At 51.7% G+C, this 24,951-nt stretch overlaps 1 protein-coding gene and 1 long non-coding RNA gene across 2 annotated transcripts; one reads left to right on the top strand and one right to left on the bottom strand.

The window, feature by feature from the left end:
• Positions 1–1,852: 1,852 nt before the first annotated feature.
• Positions 1,853–18,373, top strand: AMZ1 (archaelysin family metallopeptidase 1). The gene is made up of 7 exons (XM_074598444.1): positions 1,853–2,068; positions 9,371–9,704; positions 10,741–10,908; positions 11,769–11,897; positions 12,240–12,403; positions 13,755–13,931; positions 17,651–18,373. Exons 2-7 carry the CDS (start codon positions 9,401–9,403, stop codon positions 18,218–18,220), a joined length of 1,512 nt encoding a protein of 503 aa, XP_074454545.1. The 5' UTR covers positions 1,853–2,068; positions 9,371–9,400; the 3' UTR covers positions 18,221–18,373.
• LOC141747744 (uncharacterized) lies at positions 3,672–20,561 on the bottom strand. The gene is made up of 3 exons (XR_012588802.1): positions 20,268–20,561; positions 6,433–7,385; positions 3,672–5,003 (listed from the first exon to the last, which is right to left on the bottom strand). It is a non-coding gene; the product is annotated as an uncharacterized LOC141747744 (long non-coding RNA).
• Positions 20,562–24,951: the final 4,390 nt, after the last annotated feature.

A 24,951-nucleotide genomic window follows, 5' to 3' on the forward strand; every position in this document is an offset into this window, starting at 1 on the left:
CTCTCCCTCCCTCCGGCTCACGGCACGTCGGCCCTCCGCAACTCCTGCCCCTCTTCTCAGCCCCTTCGGGACCACCTCCTCCTCCCTTTTCCCCTTCCCCTTTCACTCATCTTCCCTTAACAAAACCCCTCGCCCCCTAAAGAGCCAGAGGGCGAACCTGTGGCTGTTTCCTCATCGCTCGCCCTGTTCCTGCTCCCCGTTTCCCTCAGTGTAAGCTCTCTGGGACACGGATTTTCCGGTTCTGCCCGGGATAAACACATCATTATGAACATTCAATAACACCACCACTCCTATTTACCTGTGCTGGTCAGTCAGCAGTCTGGCAGCTAAGCCAAGTATTAATTATTATGTTTAAATGTAACACGTTTCTTAGCAAAAAAAAAAAAAAAAAAAAAGGCGTTTTCGGAGCACGCTGTATCGCGACAGTATTTTTGTCTGGTTTAGCTCACGGCTTCCTTGGAGCAGGAGCCGACTCCTTGAGCTTTGTATTGTTCCAAACATGTTGATGGTGTGCTGCGAGCGACTTGCAAATAGATAATTTCAGTTAATTAATACAAATAAACTCTAATTACAAGCAGCAACCAATTAAAACAGCACAGAAGGCATCTCCTGTGCCTGGGGTGGCAGCCGAAGTGGAAGATGATGCTACGGCAAGGCCTCAGGACTCCCTCCCGCCCTCCACGCACAACAAATCTCGGGAAGGTTTCCCACAGAGGCTTCGCGAGCCGCTGCCGCTGCCAGGAGAAGCCGCTGCTTCGCCGCTCGGCCTGATGATGAGAGCAGCAAATTAGGGCAATTTTTCACCAGTGATGCTGTCGGTGCCTCAAGAGCAATGCAGGTCCCGGGGACGGCAGGCTGCAGCACACAGTGATGGGCTCATCCTGGTGCTTGCCCACCCCCCGGCACGCCACGGGGGCATTCGTCCACTTCTATGGCCACCTCGGGGCATTTCTACTGGCCCTTGCAGGCCCTTGGTTGCGCTGGGCGTGTGGGCAGCATTTGGAGCGCCAGGACCACTGCAGCTCCTGAGGCTGTAAACCATATTTATTTATTTTTTTCCTAATTTCAGCTTATGTCACTTAGGGACACACTTGGGTCCCAGCCAGGGTTTTCCTTTTTCCTTCCATCTAGAGATGGCAGAAATGAGGGATCAAAGCACCGAAGGGATCAAAACATGAAAGCCAGAATAAATGAAGCCATGCAGAAATGGGAATGGAGCTCCACTCCCCTAACATAATTAACCTTTCCAAGAACAGATAATATTCCCAAATTAAAGGACATCGTGGGACACAGAAATGCATCCAGGTCACGTGGGAGAGATGCACTGAGCGAAGCATCAAGGCGAATGCAAACACGGCTCCCATGGAGGAGATGGCATCAGTCGCCGGCATAACCACATAACGAGCGCTCCGGTCTCCAGACGCCCACTCCTTCATTCACTTCTTATTAACACAAAGATTAAAGGGCTTTCAGCCCTGGCAGCGCTGTCGTCTTGCTCAGCCCCCGGCGCTTTTGGGAACGCGCTCCCCAAAATGCGGGCTGGCTTTGCTCTCGCTCCTCTCTCCCAGGCTCCAGCCAGACACGTTGCGGGGGGGGGGGGGGGACGACGACGGACGGGGACACACATGCCGCTGCCACCAGCCTGCGACCACCCGTGGACACCACCTCGCCGGGCCCGGCCGGGGCTTCTCCTCCCGACCCTCCCGAGCCCTTTCTCCCCTCCCCGCTTTGCAGGGGGGTCTTCGGCCCGGCGGGGTGCCGATGCCCCCTCCCTCCCCCCCGCCCCGGAGCCGCCCCCCCCCCCGGGCAGCCCCGCCCCGAGGGCGCCCCCCGGCGGTTGCCCCGCGCACCGGCGGGAGGCGGCTCTCGGCGGCGCTCGGCGAATCCCGCGGGCTCCCGGCGGAGGGGCCGAGCCCCCCCTCCCTTTGCTCCCCCTTTTTCTTCTTCCTCCTCCTCCTCCTCCTCCTCCTCCTGCTGCCGCCGCTGCCGGGCTCCGCTCCGCCTCGCCAGCCGGGTGCCCCGGCCCTGCCGCACCTCCCCGGCCTCCGCAGCCCCGGCCCGGCGGGCGGTGAGTCCTGTCCCCTCCCCCGGGCAGCTCGGGGTGGGCACGGGGGGACGCAGGGTCGCCCTCATCGGGGGGAGGGCACAGCCCGGCGCGACGGGAAGGGGGGGGGTCGGGTCCCGCCGGCATCGGGGTGCGATGGGAGCCCCCCCGGCGGGGGAGCGCAGGCTCGGAGCATCTCCCCGGCTGCTGGGCACCTCCCCGGGGGACGGGCATCGCTGCCCGGCTGCTGGGCATCTCCCCGGCTGCTGGGCATCGCTCCGCGGGTGCTGGCGGCCGTGCTCGGGGCATCCTCCCGCGGTGATGGAGGATGCTGCTTAGGGCATCCCCTGCGCCGGAGTGCGGGGGGCCGCGCTTGGGGCATCCCCCACCCCACGCCGGGGTGACGGGGGTCCTGCTCGGGGCATCGTCCCCACGGGGCGCTGGGGGTCCTGCCCGGGGCAAGTGTCCTTGGTGCCCCCTCCCGCGGGCTTGGGGTGCCAGGGGGCTGAGCTCGGTGCGTTGTCCCAGGGTGCTGGGGGACCTGGTCCTTCCCACAAACCCACCCGTGTGATGTCCATGCCGGGGATCAGCATCAACGGCCCCTTTTCCCAAGTAGGGCTGGGGGCTCTGGTGTCCCAGGAGCAGGACGTGCTTCTGCAGTGTTTCCAGAACATGCCCCTTACCCAGCAAAGCTCCGGGCCGGCAGAGCTTTCTGGCTGTGAGGGTACAGTTGGCCACTCAGGAGGCTTGGGCTTGGGGTCAGTCATTGGTGTGCCCCCCCACCCCACCCCGGCCATTCTGGCTTTGTGGCTCCTCGGCCGCGGCACCACCTTGGAGCCCCCTCCTTCTCCTCCGCTGTAAAACGCCCATAAACATCCCCTGCCCGGCGACACCACTTGAAAAGCACTTGATTTCTTGGGAGGAGGCACAGCATTACAGCGCATTTATACAGCATGATGAACCACTTTTATGATGCCTGTGCTCGAGGGAATATCTAACCATCGCCATACCTGTTTGGGCATCCATCTGTATGGAAAAACGCAGCCTCTTCCCTGGCTGACACCGGGGTTGTCTTGCAGAACCCATTTAGTCTGTCTAGACAAGTATGATGAAGAGCAAAGTGCCTGGAGCTGTGAATGATTAGAGGTCGGGTATCTCTGCAGCGTTAGGTTTGTTGTACAGCGCTGATAGGTGTTGCTCTGCTTCTGGGTGCTTTTGGGTCTCTGGTTAGCAAACGCACAGGAACCCGCCAGTGGATTGTAGAGGTTTGCTTCGTGTAAGAGCAAGGGAAGAAGGCGGCAGCCAGCCCTTTGTCACACATCTGCATGGGAGAAGCATCTCAGAGAGGTTAACCAGACTGAAATGAATAGAGACAGCACCGAAAATGATGAATAAATGGGCGATGAGGGGGAGCAGGGGCAAAGGCATGTACTGTCAGCTTGTTTTCTGGAAGGTAGCACAGAGAAGTTCATGCACGTTTGTATGACGCTTAGAGAGTCTCAGATAGAAGGTGCTAAAAAAAAAAGTATCATTATGTATAAGCACAGAATAAATAAACCCCTTAGGACAGAAGACTGAAACTAGGGATAATGTGTGTCCTTAATGCATATTGACATGGAGAAAAGTGTATTGAAGAGAGCAGGCTTTAATGTAAAACAAAACCAAGGGGAAAGTGGATGTATAGGTGTTCTTAAATACTTAAGAACACTTAAATAAGATTTAAATAAAGACAGATGCAAGCACCTGTCTCCACCTTAGGTATTTAATGACCTTTACAAATCTAGTCTCCAGTCCCACAAACCTGTCTGCCTACGAGGTGTCCATCTGGCTTGGCCAACAGTCCAAGTAAATTAATGAGGAAGATTCATGTGAGGACAAACTTCCAGGACAGAGCCGTGCGGCAGTAACATATCAATCACAGTCACAATATGACAGGTAGAGTCTCCTCCTGGTAAATGCGCGTGTGAATCCCTGAAGGTTTCCGCAACTCCAGGAATGACTCATTTTGGGAGAGACCACACAGAGCATCTGTTTCCGAGTCACAAACATGTTCTAGAGACATTGCACACAAATATGATTGGGATCTGGCAGTACGTGAGGCCAGAAGGTTTTATCTGACTTTATGGTCTGGGACACACGCAGCTCTGACTCAGAGTTTTGTGGCCATTTAGTGCAAAGCGAACAGAAGATGCAGCAGTTCCTCGTGGGTACGTGGATGGGGACGATGAGGTCCAGGGTGTGTTTCCTCCGTGAGCAGAGGAGATTGATTCTGAGAAGCGCTGAGCGTCTTGAAGTTCCCCCGCGGCCCCTGGGAGTTGCCCCATTTTGGGTCTGAACCTGGCCAAGCAGATTTGGGCTGACCCCAGCAGCCGAGCCTTTTCCGCGGGCAGAGCCCGGCTCCGAGCACGGGGCTGCGTTTAGGTCCTTTGGAAGGAGCTGGACTAGTGAGAATTTTATTTTTATTTGGTTAGATGCTAGCACACCTCAGTGTCCTTTCTCTGTCCCGTCACGCTGGACTTGTTGCCGGCTGAGAGTTCAGCATCTCAGGCAAGAAAAATCTCTCTCTGTACATGTCAACAAATAAATTGAGAAAATTGCTTTCAGGCTGTCATCCGGGTGATCCCAGGAAGGGGAGTCGGATCCTCTGGAGTAGCGGACACCAACTGCAAATCTCAGGAAAAGAGCTATTAAGCAAGTAGGGCATGTGTCGATAATTAGGTAATGCTTGTTATGTTTGCTCTGGGCTTTTCATTTCTGTTGACTGGCCATGCATTCTCTGCACTATCACTGCTTGTTTACAGTACGGCACCTAGCTTAAGCAATTAATCAGTTTTAAGAGACTCTGCTAATGTCCCTCTTGACATGGCGAGGGCCCAGTTGAGTGAGTCTGCCTCTAAATACTTCACAGGAGCTGAGAGGGGAAGGGAACGGGATGAATCTCCTTCTGTGCGTCTGCAGGCTGCAGTGTATAGAGGAGAGTCAGAGTTAGAAATGACTTACAAGTTGATTTATAAAACAAACAACTTCAGAATGACCAGCTTAAAAAAAAAAGGGCTTAAAAACACATATATAAGAATACAGTCTGTGCAATGTTAGGGCCAAATTCCACAAAAAAACCCCAAATAAATCCATTATGTACTGAGTGCCCTTCTCTGGACCTGTACAACGCAGGTTTTCTGCACACGAGACCGTTTCTGTCTTGTCAGAATATCCCGAATGAACTCGCGTGGTGTGATATTGCCGTGGCTTTGGAGAATTACACTGTTACCGTCAGCCCCAGGCACATCTATCCAAGAAAGCAATGTCAATATAATAGAGAATAAATGACATATCTGTGAATTACAAAAAGAATAATTCATAGGTAATTTTCAATTACAGAGAATAATTTATAGGTGCCTGATTTGGAAAGAGAATAATTTATGAGTAACCGGAATTGCATATAAAGCACGTTACAGGTTACCGTAAGAAAGGGGGTATGCCGACGGCTCAGCTGTCACGTGCTGAGTCTGGATTTTGGGGGCATTCCTTGTGAAAACAACCACTGTGAAAAAATCTGTCGAATTCCATAGTAAAAAGATGACACGAACGGGTCCCTACAACATAATCACTGGGAAAGGCTGTCCCCGGCGGAGCCAAGTGCCAAAACCTGGGGGTTATCTGTGCCCCCGCTGCACTGCGTGGATGGGATGGTGAGTAGTAGGAAAGATACGAGTAACAGAAAAGAGAGGGAGGTGTCCATACACCAGATTAGGATTCCCGGCACAGGCCGGCTCCCTCCCTGCGCTGTCAGGGACCCCGCGGGTGCTGGGAGGGCACGGATGGGCATCGCTCCTTCGTACGATCCAATACGGGTGCTCCTTGTTTTGGAAAAAAATTACAAAATGCAGATTGGGAACAGGATGCTTTTTTTCTAAAGGTTAAAGTAGAGAATGGCACAGGAGTGGATGTGGGGAGTGTCTCCACTCACAGCAGATCTTTACATTATTATTTTGCTTAAAGCATTTCCTCAAGTTATTGGCCTTTTAAATAAATAGGGTTACTTTCTCCTCCTCAGGACTTGCTACTCAAGTCTTACTCCTTCTCGTTAAACAAGGGGCCAAATTAGCTGCTTTTTACTTTAAAGACATGGTAATTCCTTCCTATATACCTGACAGGCATTAGGATGCAGCGGTGCGTCCAATTCTTCATCCACCACCTTGGCATCTTAAAAACTGAGGGGGGAAAAAAAAATATCCCAGCTAAAGCGCCGTTCCCTCCCGAAGCACTGCACCGGGGAGTTACACAAGGCACCCTCGACACGAGAGCTAAAAATTACGCAGCCCTTTTGCACCACTTCAGTTAGTGAAACACTATATCCATATATCAGATGGAGCACAAATAACACCTACTGTAGTTAATGTTGTAAAACGGCTTCTCTCTTTAAACAGCTCGAGTTGTCCATAAAGATTTTCTGAAGCATTAATTTTCTCCAGTGAAGTATTTTAGAAAAGCTTGTCAAAGAGAAGGAGCTGTGTTGGGTCTGGTGGGCGTGAGGGGCTGGTGCTGTTCTGTCGGGAGCAAACCCAGCGTCTCGGGGAGCAGGAGACACGCGTCGCCCCAGACCCTGCGCCCCAAGTGAATTCCTGTGCGTGAGCCTTCAAACCACTGACGCGGAATGACGGACGTCCTTGGGCATGGCGGACACGCACAAAACACCCATGCTCATAGCTGGAAACGTCTGGAGCTGGGTGAATGTCCCCTTTTAGGAAGCCTTGGGAAACAATGTGTATCCCATAACTTTGGGTACACACTATATTCCACGAGAGACCCCTGGGGGAACACGGGCTAGAAGACTGTGCGCTCATTGTATCTGCTGTTGCATACATCCACTCTTTGCTACTTCCCATTTAGAAAAGAAAAATCCATTCATTTTCTAAGCAGCTCCTCCTCCCCCAGACCCACACTCCATTTGTTGCCAGGAAGCGCTGATGGAAGCGGCCGGTGCCTCCCAGAAACCTTCTTTGACAAGATCATTCTCAACCTGGGCCAAGTGCGACGTGTCTCCCTGATTTCCCTGGGAGCAACAGGCAGCCAGTAGCTCACAGGATCACATCCCCGGTCGTTTTAATATCCTTAATAATCCCCAGGTCTAAGTTCGTTCTGCATATGACCACAAACACGATGCTTGTATTTAAAGTTTGTGCAGAACAAGTGAAAGCTTGGCCTTAGGCAAAGGCAAAACTCCTGATGACCTGGCGGGGTCAGACTCTCACTTTGGCCTCCCAAATCTGGAAGCAAGTCAGAAGTGCAGAGATTTGGGTGACAGAGCGCAGAACAACCTCACACGAACTCCTTTTGCTACCTGTGGAAAAAAAAAAGCAGCAGAAGCAATTTGGACATTTTTTGGGCAATAAGACGAGGTGGCTGAGGAAGCATCGCAGATTTTATTTCTAAACTTTCATTGGAGTCGGGCCCTTGTACCGCTTCAGATCCCGCCGTGCCGTCTGCTGTCAGCCTTTAATGCTAGCGAAATACAAAGCTTGCAAAAATAAAAGAAAACTGCTTACCCGCTCCCTCTCCCAGGCTATATACCCTTCGCGCCAAAAAGGATCATACGAAACCGAGTCTTTTTTAAAGGACTGCTCATCCATACACATGTCTTCCCAAGGGCTGGATGCAAAGAAACTCGGTGTTAATTTTAATGGGCTGCCACCTTTCCCTTACGGTGCGAACTACCAGAGCCTTCTCTGCATTACTGAGGAAAGACTTTGGCTCATGTTGGCACAATTTTTAAAAATATTGAATTTTCTTGTTATATTGCTGTCCTCAAGGGCCACTGAATATCATCTGCCTGACAAAGCTAGGCTCCAGACCCACTTAAATTATAGACTTAACTAGTTCCTCCTAAAATAAATAAAAATAATAATGCTGTTATAACGGTGATGGTCAGCAGCTCATACGTTTGCTTATCCAGCCAGAAAGCTTAAATTATAGACTTAACCAGTTCCTCCTAAATTAATGAAAAATAATAATGCTGCTATAATGGTGATGGTCAGCAGCTCATACACGTGCTTATGCACCCAGAAAGTTTGTCTCGTTTCCTTTAGGTTACCATTAACTTGCCCAACAGGAGCCAATACTTTCTAGAGACCCCGTGCTTTTGTGTGCGCATACCTGTGTGTTTTCTTTCTGCTCCGTCCAGGTGGAACACTTACCCCTGGTAGGCAGCTTTGCCCCAGGTACCTCTCCAGAATAGTTCTACTTGGCACGATTTCCTTACAAAAAATGAACGGCTTTGGAAAAATCCAGACATAGGTTAGCCATAGGGGTTGTACTTTGTTTCCCCTTTTTCTTCCCTTTCTCTACCGGCACACCCGTAAGTGCGTAAACTGCAATGGGAAATAGATGCGTGACTTCTGCAGCTTTGGAACACGCTGGCCTTAGAAGGGACCCCGGAGAGGATATTTCTGGGATGTTCTGAATTAATTTCTTTCTGCTGCAGGCGTTCGTTTGCTCTTTATTTACCACTTTACATCATCACCAGTGTTCTTGACGCTAACGTGGTGTGACATGAAGTTATTCACGAGGTGACATGATGGCGATGGGCCCGTACGTATCTCGCTAGAGGGGCAGCACCAACAAACACAAGTCTCGCACGTCGTGTCCCACCTGTGGATCAGGCTGGGCAAACCTTCCCGCATCTCGCAGGCTGACAACAGCTCTGTGAGCCGGCAGATGCCCCAGGGCAATACCTAAGGGCGAGGATTTAAGCCTGTTCAAGGGAATTGTCATCAGTGAACAGCTGCTTTCATTGGTTTCAGGTAAGTCAGAAGTTTAGGGTTCTGATAGATAAATAAAGACCAAGATCTACCTCTTCTTTCCTGCCATGGACCTTTGACAGCCTCAAGGAGTGTGTTTTAGCTTAAACAAAAAGGAGCACCACCTTTCGACATCATGGGAGCGCCAGCGCAGCCAGTTGTACAACACAGAGAGGTATTTCCCGTCTTACTGGGACTTTGAGATGGAGCGACAACAACAAAAAATAATCAAACTATCTGATTTAATCCAGACATCTGGTAGCGATAATGGGGCTATGCATTCTTGAGCACCATCTACTGGTACATTGGCCATAAATCAGTGACATATAGGCAGATGTAGAGCTCCCTGTAACAGCTTCTCTCACGGAAACGCGTAGGGCTCCTGGCCAGCTCTATGTACAGCGTTTATAAGCTCCCAGTCAAACCTTATAGCTGGGATCCTGGGGAAAACTGCCTTGAGAGCAAAGCGTGAGAAGGTTTCCAGGTCCCTCGCGAGGCCACGTGTCGATGGTTGTGTCCCCTCCTGCAGGCAGTGCCACAGCCGGTGGGTCTCTCCGCGATGCTGCAGTGCAAACACGCTCAGGAATTCAGCTTCGGGCCCCGGGCTCTGAAGGACGCGCTCATCTCCACCGACCCGGCCCTGCAGGAGCTCTACGCCAAAGCTTTCTCCAGGGCAGAGAAGCTGTTCCTCTCCGAAGCCTACAACCCGCAGAGAACGCTCTTCTGCACACTGCTCATCCGGACGGCTTTCGACTGGCTCCTCAGCCATCCCGATGCCCCCGAGGACTTTGAGACGTTCTACCATGCCATGCTGAGGAGGAAGCAGAACTTCTATCGAAAGCACATTTACCTCCAACCTATAGGTAACGTGGGCATCTTCACTGAGCCACCTGGAAAGATACGGGAGGGAGGAGGGTGGTGCTGAGCGCTACGAACATCCTCTTCTGAGGACCAACCTGCAAAATGCAATTGCCGTAGCAAAGATAGGTCTGTAATACCAAAGGCTCTGACATGCCCCCGGTCCAGACTCACAAGCCCTGATGACAACCATCAGTAGACCTGCCCTGTAAATGGCACGTGTGCCCCTGGGTGAGACTTGCTATGAATAGATGTATGCATAGGCACATACATATAGAATCATAGGCTCATTTAGGTTGGAAAAGACCCTTGGGATCATCGAGTCCAACCATCAACTCCACTCTACAAAGTTCTCCCTTACACCATATCCCTTAACACCATGTCTAAATGAGTCTTAAACACGTTCAGGGATGGTGACTCCGCCACCTCCCTGGGCAGCCTATTCCAGTGTCCAACCACTCTTTCTGTGAAGAATTTTTTCCTGATGTCCAGCCTAAACCTACCCTGCTGCAGCTTGAACCCATTCCCTCTTGTTCTATCACTAATTACCTGTGAGAAGAGACCAGCACCAACCTCTCTACAATGTCCCTTCAAGTAGTTGTAGAGAGTGATGAGGTCTCCCCTCGGCCTCCTCATCCTCAAACTAAACAGTCCCGGCTCCTCCAATCGCTCCTATATAGATATATATGTAAAACTATGCTGGATAAAACAGCATTTCTGGAGCTCCATCCCTGATGGTTCATTAAAAACCGCCACCCTTTCCCACATTAATCTTTCTGCACGAGTTAAATAGGAGACAACCTTCCTAGCACATCTGCTCTGCTAATGAGAGGGCGCACTAATGCCCTGAGCCGCCTCTCAGGAGGAGCCCCCTCTTCTCCTCCGTATCTGTATCACCATCTAGAGCCGTCTGCCACATCCCAGAGTAAACAATTAACTTCGGAATGAACCCAGTTGCTGTGGCTAGACCCACAAAACCCCTTTGGACCTTATGGTTCACCCTGGATTTAAGGAACTGATTAATAGAGCTTCTCTTCTTAGACCTGACCGAAGGACCTGCCGGGCTCTCGCTGCTGGATTCCCTCCAGAGCTGTGTCGAGTCTTTCTTCCTGGGTCTCCGCGTGAAGTGCCTTCCCTCCATCTCCATCTCTTCCATTCACTGCTGCTACCGCCACAGCCGGGACACGGACAGGGTGCAGCTTCACGCAGGTGAGGACCTGGCAGCGGGGAGCCCGGGCAGACATCAGCTCGGCACGTGGGCACGAGCCCTCCCTCAGGAAACGCCTGAAATAGCCCTTCATTGCCTGAGCAGGGAGGGGACGAGGAAGGGAGTGAAAAGGGAGAAATCCTGTTCCCATGGAAAACCCAGAACTTGGAGGCTGGAAACAGGAATAAAACACAAAGTGACTTTCATCATATTTTCCCTCTGCTGTTTGTATTTTTCAGTGCTATTACGCTTAGGTCCAGCTCTGCAAAGCGATGGGATGGGCTCCGCGGGTAGGCATTGTTGTTTTGGTGTTGTCTGAGCTCTCCCAGCTCTTCTCCGGAGCCAAAGTAAACTCGTGGCTGGGGTGGTGCAGGTGGGGAACTCACCGGCCTTTCATGTTAGGAAATTTGGGTTCGAGTGTCACGCAGCTCCCCGGGGAAATGGGTTTGTCAGCTGCCAAACTCGCCCTGCGCAAACATCCCTCCGGAACGAGCTGTTTGCAGGTACCAACGGCAGCAGGAGCTCAGCACAGACCCAGCGCCCGTTCCAGCTCAGGTCTGAAATGCCCGTAGGGAAATTCTTCTGTTCCCAGGGGCTTGTTTCCATGGGTTACTACTGAATTCACCTGCTTTGTTTTAACTCTGTGCTCAGGGCCGCTTCAGAAGTCAGGTCTGCTCATACTTTGATTTGACAGGGATGGGCCACACATGGTGCTGCATCCGAGATGCTGAAGGCAGCAGCTCTGCCTGTTTGAGGCTTGGATTGCATCCTCCTTCCCGTTAACAAACAGGAGAAATTCTGGCTCTTGCATGCCTTCTAGGGATGCTTTATTTTAATGAACACCTCTCGTGCATTTGTCCAGATGGGATCCTGAATTTCCTGAAGAACAACAAGCCCATGGATGCCCTGTGTGTCCTTGGACTCACTCTGCTGGACCTCTACCCGTGTGAGACCTGGAGCTTCACGTTCAGCAAATTCCTGCCAGGACAAGGTGGGATTGGTGACCCCTGGTCTCCCAGCATGGTGTGTGAATAAGGCAGCAATGTACCAAAAAGCCTTCCCTGGGGGACTGGAATAGCCAAATCTTATCCTTAATATTCTATTCACCCCCTCGATAAGAGGAACTAGATGTTCCCAATTTAAAATTAGGGGAGTCAAGGATCTTGATCCAGATAAAGGTAACTGAGGTGCTACAAACCTTTGGGAAGGGTGTCTCATCACGCCCCGTGTGCCCAACGGGACCCTGCTACCACAGCTTTCTTGCCACGATGCCTAAGGTGAGAGACAGTCCTAAGAGAGCCGATGCCTAACTTGTACGTGCCTCTCTTTACAGAAGTGGGAGTCTGCAGCTTTGCCAGATTTTCTGGGGATTTCCCCCAGGCTGGTTGTAGCCGCTTGAATCCACTCACGCAGAAGGAAGAGTTATGTGAAGTCGTCAAAGAAAGCAGAGACCGGACATTGCTCTTCAGTGCCCAAGAGATGGTCCAGTGCTGCAAGGTAGGACCAGCGACCTCCTGCACCCCCAGTTTCTCGCCATGTAGGGTTAAATGTTTCAGGCCTGGGCACAGGCTGTGTCTCAGCCCGGTGAATCGGGCAGGAGACTGCTCCCAGGAGACGCAGGCAATCACAGCTAAGCCCACACGCTTACCGCAGTCCTACAGAGCTTGTATTGCAGTGAACCGCGTAGACAACTCTCACTCCTCTTGCCACTGCAGCAAACTAATGGCACCAGCTGTATAGTGAGGCTACAGGACTTGCCTTACAGCGTGGAGCGACACGGAGACAAACCCCCCTGCCCAGCTCCCGGGCTCACGCTCGGGCAAACCGAGTATTTCTCACGTGCAGTAGGATCTGTTAGCTGATACAGTATTTGGAGGTTAATCAGAATATCTAGGGGAGTTGCGTGTTACCTAAGGGATGGCTGGGAAGGGGGGACTGTGTCTTCCTCAGACACTGGTATCCATAAGGGCAGAGGACCATGTGCCAGCCCCGCTTACATGGATCGATGAGAAAAATTCCTAAGACAAGTTCGCACGTATATTTATATGCGGATGCCCTTAAATCCCACTCATCTCCAACTCGTCCTCTTCACAAGCGCTGTCCTCCCTCCTCCCAGCATCTCCCCCCTGCCAGCTCTGCTTCTCGCATTTCTCCCAAAGCTGTCCCAGGTGGAGCAGCCACACCAGCGCCTTCCATGCCGTTGCCCTCTGCCTCCCCTGCTATTTGCTCAGGATTTTCTGGTCTGAGGTCTCTTTCTGTAGTAATTTCGAATGCTGTTAGGCAGCAATGGGAGGAGGGGAATCCTCCATCCTCAGCCTTTCCCCGGTTGCCGGTTCCCAAGGCAGTCATGCTTGGCCAGTGGATTCCAGCTTAGTTTTTGCTTTGGCACAAACGTTAAGAGCGTCTGCTTTGGAAGAACCAGATCTGTTATTGCCAGTAGCTTCTTACAGATTTCTCTCGGGGGTGGTGCTGCTCTTTGCAGACCCCAGTGGGACTGGTTTTCCTCCTTAAAAAACTTAAAAAACACTATTGTCCTTGAGGAAGAGAGTGACAGCAGCACTGCCCTGGCGCTCTGAACACGCTGCCTACGGGGTCTTCCCACATCTGCTTCTGAAACACACACCCACCCCTCCTCCTCCGCCGTACAACCATGGGTGGTGGGTTACCTGGGAAGAAGGGAGCCACGCTCCCTTTCACCTGGGGAAAGCCCGGGGCTGGGGGGTGCTGGGCCGAGCGATGCGCTGGTTCGGCTGTTGGGGAGCAGGAAGGAGGAACGGCGGAGGAGGAGGAGAGGGGCAGGGGAAGCGGGACTGACCGTGTGCTCCCGTGATGTTTGCTTTCCCGAAAGGTGACCTGTCACGAGATCTGCCACCTGATGGGGCTGGGGACCTGCCGCTGGCTGCAGTGCATCATGCAGGGCGCCCTCAGCCTGGACGAAGCCCTGCTGCGGCCCCTGGAGCCGTGTCCCATCTGCCTTCGGAAGCTGCAGCACGTCGTGGGCTTCAAGCTGGTCGAGCGCTACCGGGTGAGAGACAGACCCCGCGCAGCCATGCCAGGAGCAAGGGGACGGGGGAAGGGAGCGGAGCGGCTCACCCCAAACCACGGCGCTGAATGTGCTGTGGCGGCGCGTTAAACGCGGCCGCTGCTCTCAGTGCACGGTGCTGAGAGAAAAAGCTTAACACCTAAACAAGGCGGGGGTTGTGCCCATGGTCTGTGACTAACGCAGCACGTCACGCAAGCTCTGGAGCTTTCGGGGGTTCACAAGAAGGCTGGTCACAGCACAACAGCCTGCCCACATCTCCCCACTCCCAGAAACGAGGGCAGGCGGATTCCAAGCCAGAGCGGCAGTGGGAGGGCAGCAATTCCCACATCCCTGCCCTTTCCTATGGGCCACCGCAGTTTTCTGCCTCTCGGGTTCTGCTGGTAACAGGGAGAAAACACTAGGCAGGTACTTTGCTGCAGTTCCTGTTTAAAGACGTGAGAAAAGGTCCCGAATCATTACTGCCTAAGAAGTGGCGGGTCCCAGACTCATCTTTTGCCACTTCTCTCCCACCCATAGAACTGCCAACACCACATTTAGACAACATCAGGAATAGCACTCAGACATTCCTTAGCGCTAGAAAGGGTTTTCTACCTCTGTTGTCTAAAAAGCAGGATTCCGTAGCTAAAAGGCTGGTGGAATATAAATAATTTCACTATTCTCACTCAGTACCCTATCTTGTCCCTGGTTGTAATTCCCGTCTGACACACATCATGTATTCAGAGGCAGGATTTTCCACGGCTGCCTATTTTAAAGCCTGTGGGTTATATTTGTAACAAGATATGAGCAGGAGGAGAGCGGGGATGCCTCTAGTTTCATTCAGCTGGGAACCAGCCGCACAGAAGCGCGGCAAAGCACGTGGGGCAAGAAAAAAACCCACGACTCTCGTGTGGATTTGCTGCTTCCCTGTGCGTCTGCGGGCGAGACCCCTCTCTGACTCCGTGTTTGGTCCCTGCTTCTCTCCGAGAGGTGCCTAAATTGCCCACAGCACCAGAAGGTTAAACTCCGGTTTATTTAAACACCCGACCTGTCAGCATCCAGCTCTTGCTTTCTACAAGAGAACTGACATCTACGTGAAGCTTTTCTAGCAACATTTTTACCTTTACACCTGCAGTAAATACTGCAATTGGCTCAGCATCCTCTGGCGACGATGAACACAAGCCTGAAGAGAGGATACACTTGCCAAATATCACATCTGGTGCCTTGACAAGGCAAAGCTCAGCTAGATACAGTACAAGCTAGTGTAAGACAGTTGTGATAAACTCTGTAAGAGGCTTCCCTATAGCAGTGAGAGGAAATATAACCGCCAGAGAGGAATTAAATAGTTAGGGAACCTGGCAGAAGAGAGCACAAAGCATTTGGAGACGATATCAGCCAGCAGAGTTCCTCGCTAAGCGTGTTTTGAGAGGCTGCGGTTGGCCAAGTGCAAGTCTGAAGCCCCATTTCCCTTCGGAAAGCTAGCACGGAGCCCCACCTGCCACGAGACGGCCCCAGACACTCGAGACAAATCCAGGAAATGCCAGACACGAGGCTGTTCCCGGCCAGGAGCAGGTAACGCCGCTGGAGTCTGCGGCCCAGACGAGGTAAGGGGCAGAAGAGCAGGCGGGACGGGAAGCCATTCCTCAGGCAGGAGGAAGAGCCCCTCCGTTTATTTATCCGAGCTGCGCTCAGGAGCGCGCTCTGGTTGTGCATCACGGCTGCTTATTCCAGCGTGAGTCCTCTTGAACACCGAAAGCAAATCCCTTCTCCTGGTGTTTTCCCCACCGCAGCCGGCGCTTCCACCTGCTGCCTCCGCAGCAGCCCAGGCTGTCCTGCAACCAGCGCCGGGGTTCGTTTGCAGGGGCAGGAGGAAAGCCAGCGCTGGAGGTGCGGTTAGAGGCTGGGTTAGCTCCGTCCTCACCGCAGTGTCCGTGGCAGAGCCGGTGCTCGGCCGCAGCGCGGCGGCACCGCTGCTGGGGGTGACGGCGCTGCCATGGCAGAGGGGTTTGGGGAGCTTCCAGTGCCAAACCGGGAGCTCCTGGAGGTGTCAGGCAGGAGGTTTCACTCTTAGCGACCGACCTGGGGTGGGCATCCACCTCAAATGCTCCCGCCTGCAGGTAGGCTAACACTGCGAAGAGGTTGTCCCTTTTCTAGTTAAATAGGAGAACAGAAAAGAGAGGCTGCAGCCCTACAAACCCTTCCCAAACCTGAATCAACAAACCACCCAGAGGAAAGTGGCAGGAAAGATTTTGGGGTTTTGGTAGCAATCGCGAGTCAATCGTCCCCTCCTTTTGCCTCAAATAATCCGGATATACTGTTTGAACATCCGCATCTCCGCAGCTTTTTCTCTTCTTGGGAACGGGGCTAAGCGGCAGTTGTGACACCTTCCCAGATTCACCACTCTTGGGAATTTTAAAAGACGTTATAAAATCACGGGCTGGTAGCTCTGCTGTCCCCTTCCCCAGTCCGGCTCCGCCTTTGTTTTTTAAACCCAGAGGGAGGGAAGGGCTATCGGAGGTGGGACGGGGCAGGAGAAAAGTTGTCCCTTTCCATCTTTTCTTGCCCCAAAGGGAGGGGGCAGGGTGGATTAACTTAGCTGAAAGAGTCCATTTTATTCTTGTACGAAATTCTCCCCCGAGGCTTCATGCACAGACTGAAATGAGAAACGGGGCCCGTTTCTCCCACCCACTCAATCTGAGCTCTTTATCCTCTCTGTCACTGGCCTGAAGAGAGAGCAAAGGAGGAGGGAAGGGGGAGGGAGCCGGGAAAAGGGAGCTCGGCAGGGCCGGAAAACTCCTGCCCTTCTCAAACACCCCGACTCACCCTGCGCTGGGCACGTGCGGACCCAGAGCGGTGACCGGCATCTCCGTCACCCTTGTGTTTCCCAAAGCAATCACGGGGCTTTGCAAAGGTATGGTCTGGGAGCTGCAGAAAGTAAAGATGAGGAAAGAAGGCACGAAGGTGTGAAAAAGCTGAAAAAACCCACACCACCACCACCCCCCCGGCCACACCAGTGAGGCAGACAAGGAGATCACCTTTGATCCAAGGAGATCACCTTTGATCCAAGGAGATCACCTTTGATCCAAGGAGATCACCTTTTATGCAGCGACGACTGGAGCACTGCGATTCATTCCCCAAAGCATAAGGAATAAATGTGCCAGAAGCAACCCGTTATATGCCCCATTGTAGCATTTAATATTTAAAAAGGAAATTGTCTCAGACGTTTTCCTTTCATTAATTCTTTCCTGGAGCCCGGCCTTCCCACTTGTGCATTTCAGCTCAGGAGGCAAAGAGCTATTCTTGGGAATAAAACGCACGTTACCACAGGAGTTAACAACATGATGGAACAAGATTCTTCACCGCTATCTCAGGAGCTTTTACAATGACACAGCTTCCTCTGGGGAGGTGCTGCTTTGGCTCTCACAGGGATCATACCCACACAGCGAGGAATGAATTTGTGCCGTTTTTCTCCTACCATCTTCAATAATAAGACAGATACATCCCTTATCTGACCAAGGGCAGAACTGCCACAGATGCCGACTCCAAGGAAACGAGGCAAGAGAAAGCCCCAGCTCTGCAGGGGAGCCACGAGTTGTCTGAATGCGTCTCCTGGCAGAGGGGACCGTAGCGTCCCAAGAGGAACAGGCTGACCTGACAAACCCTAGGAAAGGTGTACCTGTTTTCTCCTGCTCTCTAACATGAAACCTTTTCCTCTCTCTCCACAGAAGCTCTACGCTTGGACACAGACTGTGTTGTCCACGTGGCCAAGGAAAGAGTCAGCAGACCTGTCCTCCTCGGAGGACATCCTTCCATACAGCTCAGACTCGGGGATGTGCTGCGAGAACGACTCTGAGGTGGTGACCTCCTTGTCTGAGCCGCTGACGCCAGACACTTGCAGCCAGGCCCTCTCCATCGGCCAGGAGCTGGAACAGGACGAGCACTCGTGTTCGCTGGCGGAGGCGCAGAGCCAGCCCCAGCTGGCCGGGCCCTCCAAGTCCACAGATATCATCAAAGACTACGAACTGTGGCTGGAGACGTGCATTGCTGCCCTGGAGAGGAACGTCTCCGAGGAGGAACTGGCTCAGGTAGACAAGACTGTGGATGCCCTGGCCAAGTGGGAAATGTTTACAGGACAACTGCCCGCCATGAGGAAGGACCTACCCTTTGCTAGGGACAGCACCGGCCTACGGAAAGTTCTTGGAGACAAATTTTCCTCCTTGCGGAGGAAACTAAGTTCCAGAAAATTGTCCAAAGGGGAATCGTCCCCTCACCGTTGGCGGTGGGAGGAGAACTAGGCTGGGTCTGCCTCGGGCTGGGACAGCTTTGCTCTCCCAGCTTTGGTTACCGTACTGCCCTGCTTCTCACCTTTCTCACCACAACTTGTTGCTGTCAGAGAAAAACAGCAACTCCCCACAGGAATAAAAAGTGTTTCTATTTCTGAGATTGCTAACATATTTTTGATGCGATCAGTTCTTCTCTAAGGGTTTTTCCTGTGCTGGTCTAAGCGACAGCACGACTCCAAGCCCACAGCCAAGTCCTACGTAGGCGCTCGTATTTTCTCGCCATATTTCATTTGGTCTGAAGTCAGGCAGGAAGAGGTCTGTACTAAACACGAAACGTGCTCGCACAGAAGCTTGGGCCATCTGAACAAACAGATGCAAGTGAAACCAGGGCAGCTCTCCCCTACACAGGGCTCTCCGCTTCACACTGCGGTCTGAAGCACAGATTATATTTCTCCCTCTCCTTTCCCCCCATACCAAATGTCCGTCTCTATCCTGGTCGCCGGCCCATCAGCGGAGCGCAGGAGCCCACGAGAGGCTGATGGACTTACACAGCAGGGGAGAGATGGAGGAGGACGGGCAGAGTCAGGGAGTAAAGCAGGAAGATCCCTGGCATCTCGTCTGCCACAAAGAACAGTGTTAGTGTGACGACTGTCTTTGGGCAGACACTCCAGGGGATCTCCAGAGCTGCTGCAGTTCAAAGCAAGGCAGGCTTGGAGCCGCGAACTGCAACCGCTCCCATCCTCTGCAGATTGGCACAGGGGAGAAACCCTTTGAAAACATTCGCACGCTCATTGATTATTAACTTAAAAAGGGGGAACTACACGCACATTCCTGTCCCTCTGCCTTGAGAGGTTAATGCCCTGGCCCTTTCCCTCTTCTCCGCTCCGTAAGTCCCCCACTGAGCAGGAACGGGAGCTGTGCTGGCACCAGGGGCTGCAGGGCTGCCTTCCCAGTGCCGGGGCATGCCGTTCTCCTCCAGCTATTTATAGATGGAGCTCAAGAGGATGACGGGTTTTCGAGCTCCGTAACAGCAGCACGCCAGGGGAGGGCTGACCCTCTCCATCCCCAGCTCGCTCAGACCCCAGCACCGATAACCGAGCTCCCTGCTGCCCACAGGCACACGGCCACGCTTCACTTCTCCCATCCAAGAATATCAGCAGGGAGGGCTGGGTCCAGTTCACCTGGGAGGAGAGAGAGAGAGGATGCTTCCCCCGGAGGAGCTAACGGCTTTGGCTTTCCTGAGCACTCACCCTGTGCGCTTTGAGAGCCTCGAACCACGCAGTAACCCTGCAGTGCATTTTTGGAGCAGGATAGGAGAGAATTCGTGGAAGACATTTGGGAAAAGCATGAGATTTACTCATGCAGGTGAGCAGAAAAGATGATCTCGTAATAAATTCAACTGGATTCCGGAAACACAAGCAACTTCCCATCCGCGTGATTCACACAGGGAGAAAAAGGGAGTTCTGGCTTCGGGATTGATGACGGCAATTCCTGGAAACATTTTTTCCAGGCTGCGCGGCTGGACCCGGCGCAGGCGCGATGCAGCGGAGCCGCTGCTGCCGCCCTCTCCTGGCGGCCCCAAAGGCGATGGGCTTCTCGTCCAAGACATTCTTCCCAGCAGCAGAAACTTTCCAAACAAATCCTGCTTGAATTACACATCCACGTACCGCCCCCGTACTTGCTCCGTTGTTGCCTTAACAGATTTACTATTTTAAGCAAGAGATCACTTTTCGTTCAGCCTCGTTTGCTTTTCCTCCATTCTGTACTGCATCATTGGGCTGAACTGCAGAAACTTCCCAGAAAGATGCCAAAAACTCAGGAGGACAATATCACCTAAGGGGAAGGGGCAGCTTTCTATCGTGAGGAAGTCCAAAGACAACAGAGAGAAGGGGTGGCACAGAAACAACTTGAACTGCTGTGGCAGAAGTCACAGCTGGGAAACTCCCTACGCGACACTTGGCTGGTATAGACTCACGTTAGCTCTGCCGTGAAAGCGCGAGCTTCTGCTCACCAATAACAGATATTTTTTGACACTGTCACTGACAGAACCACCACTTACCAGCTCAGCTCGTCCAGAAGTGCTCCGGGGAGGCAGTAAATGAGCACGGCAGCTCAGAGCTTCACCTGCTTGCGTGGGCAGCTCAGCGGGGTCCACGAGGACGCCAACTTTGCAGGGAAAGGCAGAAAGCGGCTGGACACACTTTGAAGTCCGTGCGCAGCTGGAGGAGGGAAGGTCCGTGCGCTATTACGGTGCCAGCTGTTGCTCACGCAGAGACACCCCCGTGGAGGTGGCTACTCTTCACATCGCAGGTTTCCAGCGCCGCTGCTGTACGTTACAGCACCACACAGTATTGTGTTCTCAGGGTCTGTAAATAGTACTTTGCACATACATTACACACGCTGCACCAGTCTGAGCAAGGACCGGAGGCAGCCTGGGTCAGAGAGGAATAAAACGACAGCCCAAGGTTACACAGAAAATCAAGGTTATAGCCAGGACTAAAGCACAAAGGTGTAATTCCTATTCTCTGCATGTACCAGAGTCGTAGAGGGGCAGAAAACAGCTGTCGGAGGAATTAGGAGTAAAACAAATTGAAGGTAAGCCCCTAAAGAAGATTTCCTACATTAGAAGCGGCAGTCCGACTATCAAAGCAGGTTTCTGGGGAGATACTTCTGCTCGGGAGGGTGTGGGAACACAAGTCGCAGCTAATAACCTGCTGAGTAAGCTGCGGAACAGAAACACAGACGAGATACTTCGCAGTCATTTTAGAAGGTCAAGCTGCGGATCGTCCATCTGCAAGAAGCAGCGGGGTACTCTACATCTAAGATTGCACACCCAGAAGTTACGTGCAGCTCAGCCAGCAAGATCAGAGAGCTGGTTAGAAACTCTGCGGGAACGGAGTTTCACCGCGTAGTGGGCAGGAGAACCTGCGTATTCCCCGGGCGGCACTTCGGAGGCAGCTGGGTGAGCCCGCCGCAGGAAGGCAGGCAGCGGAAGGAGGTGGCCACCCAGACGGGAAAGAAGCCAAGCCCCAAGGGGCCGCAGTGCTGGCAGGCAGGCAGGCACAGAGCGCCCCTGGGCACGGCTCGGGCTCTGGGAGGGCAGCAGCGTCCTTCCTCTGCCTCGGGACCCGTGGGTGCCTTGTTGTGACAGGCAGAAGTGAGCTCTGCATGTGACCCGGCTGCTGCCTTCAGGACATCCCCCAGCAGAACCACGTAACTCCTTCCCGAAGACGCTGTTATCTTTCACATAACGATCCCTAAGGCATTGCGACAACACAGATTCACCTTAGACTCCTCTGGCTCAGAACATCTCCCAGACCACGCCGTCCCGTGGCTACCTAGAGCATCCTCCCCAGCCCCAGCGTAACTCCACTCATACCCTTTCTGCCCCAAGCTCAAGGATACTTTTCTGAAGCAACTTCTGAAGTCTATAATCCTGAACAGAGCAGAAAACACAGTCTTTTAATAGCTTTACGAGCTCATAAAGGCAAATATCTTCTCCCAAGAATAAACAGGCAGAACATTCCACTCCTACTCTTAAAACAAGAAGCTGCTGTAGTTGAAGGGAGCGAGGGTACAACACAACTGTTCAAGAAAAATAATAATAATAATAATAAAAACAACAAAAAAACCCCCCAGACTCTTTGCTATTTAGGGGGGAAATTGCCTACAAGAGCTTGCAAAGGTGGGAGGGGGGAAACCAGCGTCTTCCATAGACATGTCATTAGCAGTATCCAGCACCTTCTGATTTAACAGTGGATGTGACCTCCCCCTCCCCAAAACACAGTGCTTTTAAAGTCTGTTTCTGCTGTGCAAAATTGAGGCTTGTAAAATTGTAAAAATTCCTACACACTCTTCCTAGTAACTCTTCCTCCCTTAACACCGCGCATCTTCCCAAGCAGCTGGTCAGTCTTGGGGAGAGTGGCCAGAAATACGGTAATTTTTATTAGTAACTGAATAAACTTCCTCCCGGGTCTGTACAGGATAACGAGATACCAGACTGGAGCTGGAAACCACAGGGATTTCATTTCTCTTCTCAAAGAGCTGTAACGAATACTTAAAACATTACTATACCCCCCCCGAACCTCACGCCTTGTACGCTTGAGCAAAAACACAAAGCCACGGAGCCCTACCTGCTTTGCATTTTAGAGAAGCTTCTCCCTGGGGAAATAGCCGCGTCTTCCCTTTTATCTTCAGAGCGCTGGATTATCGAAACTGCGTAAGAGATACTCTAGGAACAGGTAGTCTTGCTGATCCGGGGAAGAGAACTCAAAGTTTACATATGGAGTTTAGGCTCTCGCTGGGGGACCAGCACCAGCCACGCTCACCTGCGGAACCGATCGCTCCAGCCTCTGCTCCTGCGGCTGAATTACGGAAGGGACACCTTCGCCAGGTGAAGTGGGACAGATTGAGACGCAGAAATATTAATAGTGTCGCTAAGACACCCCGATTCAAGACTCCCACCGTGCGTTCCAAATAAAAGTTTAAATCCCCCTGAAATCGGTGCAGTTTAAGCACCTGCTCACCATCGCTGACTCGGGAAGGACCGAGCTCGGGTCGGCACCCCAGTGACAACGCTTTTATTTCGGTTACAGCTTTGGAGATCCAGCAGTTCAGACATCAGAGAAACTCCCTCAACACAAACCAAACCCCAACCAGCTTAGGAGCAGACAAAAGCGACAACTTCAAACAGCCCCCTTTCCTTCCCTGTCTGTTGGTCAAGTGTCTCACCAGCCTGGCACGGCCCCTGCTGCAACGCCAGGCTGTTCCGGCGGATACTGCCAGGAAGAGCTCGCTCTTGCTCCACTGAGAAACCTGTTAAACTCGTTCTATGTCGCATCTTGCAGGGCTGTAATTCACAGGAATATTTTGGCTCAGAAAAAAGGGCTAATTTGCTTTCACAGAGCTGACCGAAGAGATCACCTGGAGCTGGTGCTGAGAGCTTTTCAGATCAGAAAGTACTTGATGATACCTGGAAACCTCCTATTAGCACACACTGACTTTGCAATTCATCCGCCCTCATTTTCAGAGATGCTGAACACCGACAATGCACCTTGTTATCTCAAGGCCTCAGCACCTCCAGGGAAAAAAGAGTTAACCATTCCCAAAAGCCTGATGTAGCTGAGGACCTAACATTTCCCATGACTAGTTAAAAGAACAAACAACGCTCCACGAAGCGTCTCAAATTGTGTACCTGCCAATGGAACTGATTAAGCATTAACAGTTCACACAAGAAACAATTAAGACTTTCCACAAAAATCTGCCAGATGTGACCTTTCGAAGTACAAGCGAGGAAAGGCCAATGGCATTCCTAAGAACTGGAGCTCAAATTCTGGCAGAATTAGTTGATGCCAGGACGGCAGTGCTGGGAGAGAGGGATACCCATGGCTCTCCAAAGGTCACCGGTTCCGCACTGCCACACAACATCCCACGGCACACGAGCCAGTCCAACGGCGGGGACTGGACCTGGACAAGGAGCAAGTATGGTTCCTATGGCTGTTACCAGATGCCACACAGCAGAAGAGGAATCCCTAACAGGTGTTGCCAACTCAACAGGCTTAATTGTCTTCTCTTGCTGAGCTGAAAATATACAGGCTCAAACTCTAGCTGTGTCTCCCCTTCCACTTCCCATCAGTTCGAACGCCTAAGTCAGCTACGGCCGGAGGAGTTGGAAGCTTTACACAGGTTAATGTTTCACCAGCCTTCGATTCCTGGACACGCTCGGGAAGAATGATTCAGACCAGAACTGGAGAGGTGGGAGATAACGTAAAGATTACAGAACAAGACTTTATTGCATGACAACCGTAGTTTCACGCAGTTCATGCTTTAATTTAGTCAAAAAGCGGCTCTCTCGCAGAAAATTTTTGAATAAAAGCAAAAAACGTCACTCTAGGCTTTGTTGAAAGATAAAACCCATAAAGAACAGTATAACAAGTCAAGTTTTAATAGATTTATAAAATTCATATATACAAAACAGTAAACTAAGTCACCAAAGCTATAAAATACACTTTTTACACATCACAATATAATTTTATCTAGTACACAGTTTTCATAAATTGAAACTATTACAGCAAGTAGCTGCTTCTATCGTGGATGCTGTTTTGGTGCTAGAAAGACACTTATGTGAGCAGTCTGGAACTGTGCTTTTATTTTATGCATTTTTCACCTTCTTTTAGTTCGTCACTGTTTTTTTAAAGTACTTTCCTGTGAATTGTTAGAAAATTAAGGCTAAACTCAGGCCTTTCTTGCCCAATGCAGTGAACTGGTTTAAAAAAGAGAATGATATTGCATAGTATGTGTGTTACAATGCATAGGCACCAGAGAGCAAGTAAATTGCAGAATAAAAGATAACATTAATTGGCTTCCTAGCTACATGATTGTGGCACAAGATAACTTTGTGTTTTGTCAGTTTGCTTTCATACATATTGATTCCATAAACAAGACAACTCATCACAAGAGCAATAAATACTAGCCATTTTGTTAAGTGGAGTCTCCAGAAATACTGTTTAACATGTATCATCAATTCAAGCTCATTACGCATTCCAGATAACGAAACCTGTTCACTGGAAAAGCGCTCATTATCCTCAAGACAGTTAATGGCTTCAACGCGAACAGGAGTTTGAACACGTTTTCAAACCTAAGCCCACCAAGCACGCTTTCCAAGTCTTGTGAACTACCCAAAGGCCATTTCTCCTCCACATCCCCCTTCTCCCTGCCATCTTCTCCCAGCTTTTGTGCCCAGC

Source organism: Larus michahellis, chromosome 8, assembly GCF_964199755.1.
Source record: "Larus michahellis chromosome 8, bLarMic1.1, whole genome shotgun sequence".
In the NCBI taxonomy this organism is placed as follows: domain Eukaryota; kingdom Metazoa; phylum Chordata; class Aves; order Charadriiformes; family Laridae; genus Larus; species Larus michahellis.

Coding starts and splice junctions, on each gene's coding strand:
- AMZ1 (XM_074598444.1), top strand. CDS start 9,401: ATGCTGCAGTGCAAACACGCTCAGGAATTCAGCTTCGGGCCCCGGGCT. Junction 12,404..13,754: donor AGATGGTCCAGTGCTGCAAG/GTAGGACCAGCG, acceptor CTTTCCCGAAAG/GTGACCTGTCACGAGATCTG. Junction 13,932..17,650: donor AGCTGGTCGAGCGCTACCGG/GTGAGAGACAGA, acceptor CTCTCTCCACAG/AAGCTCTACGCTTGGACACA.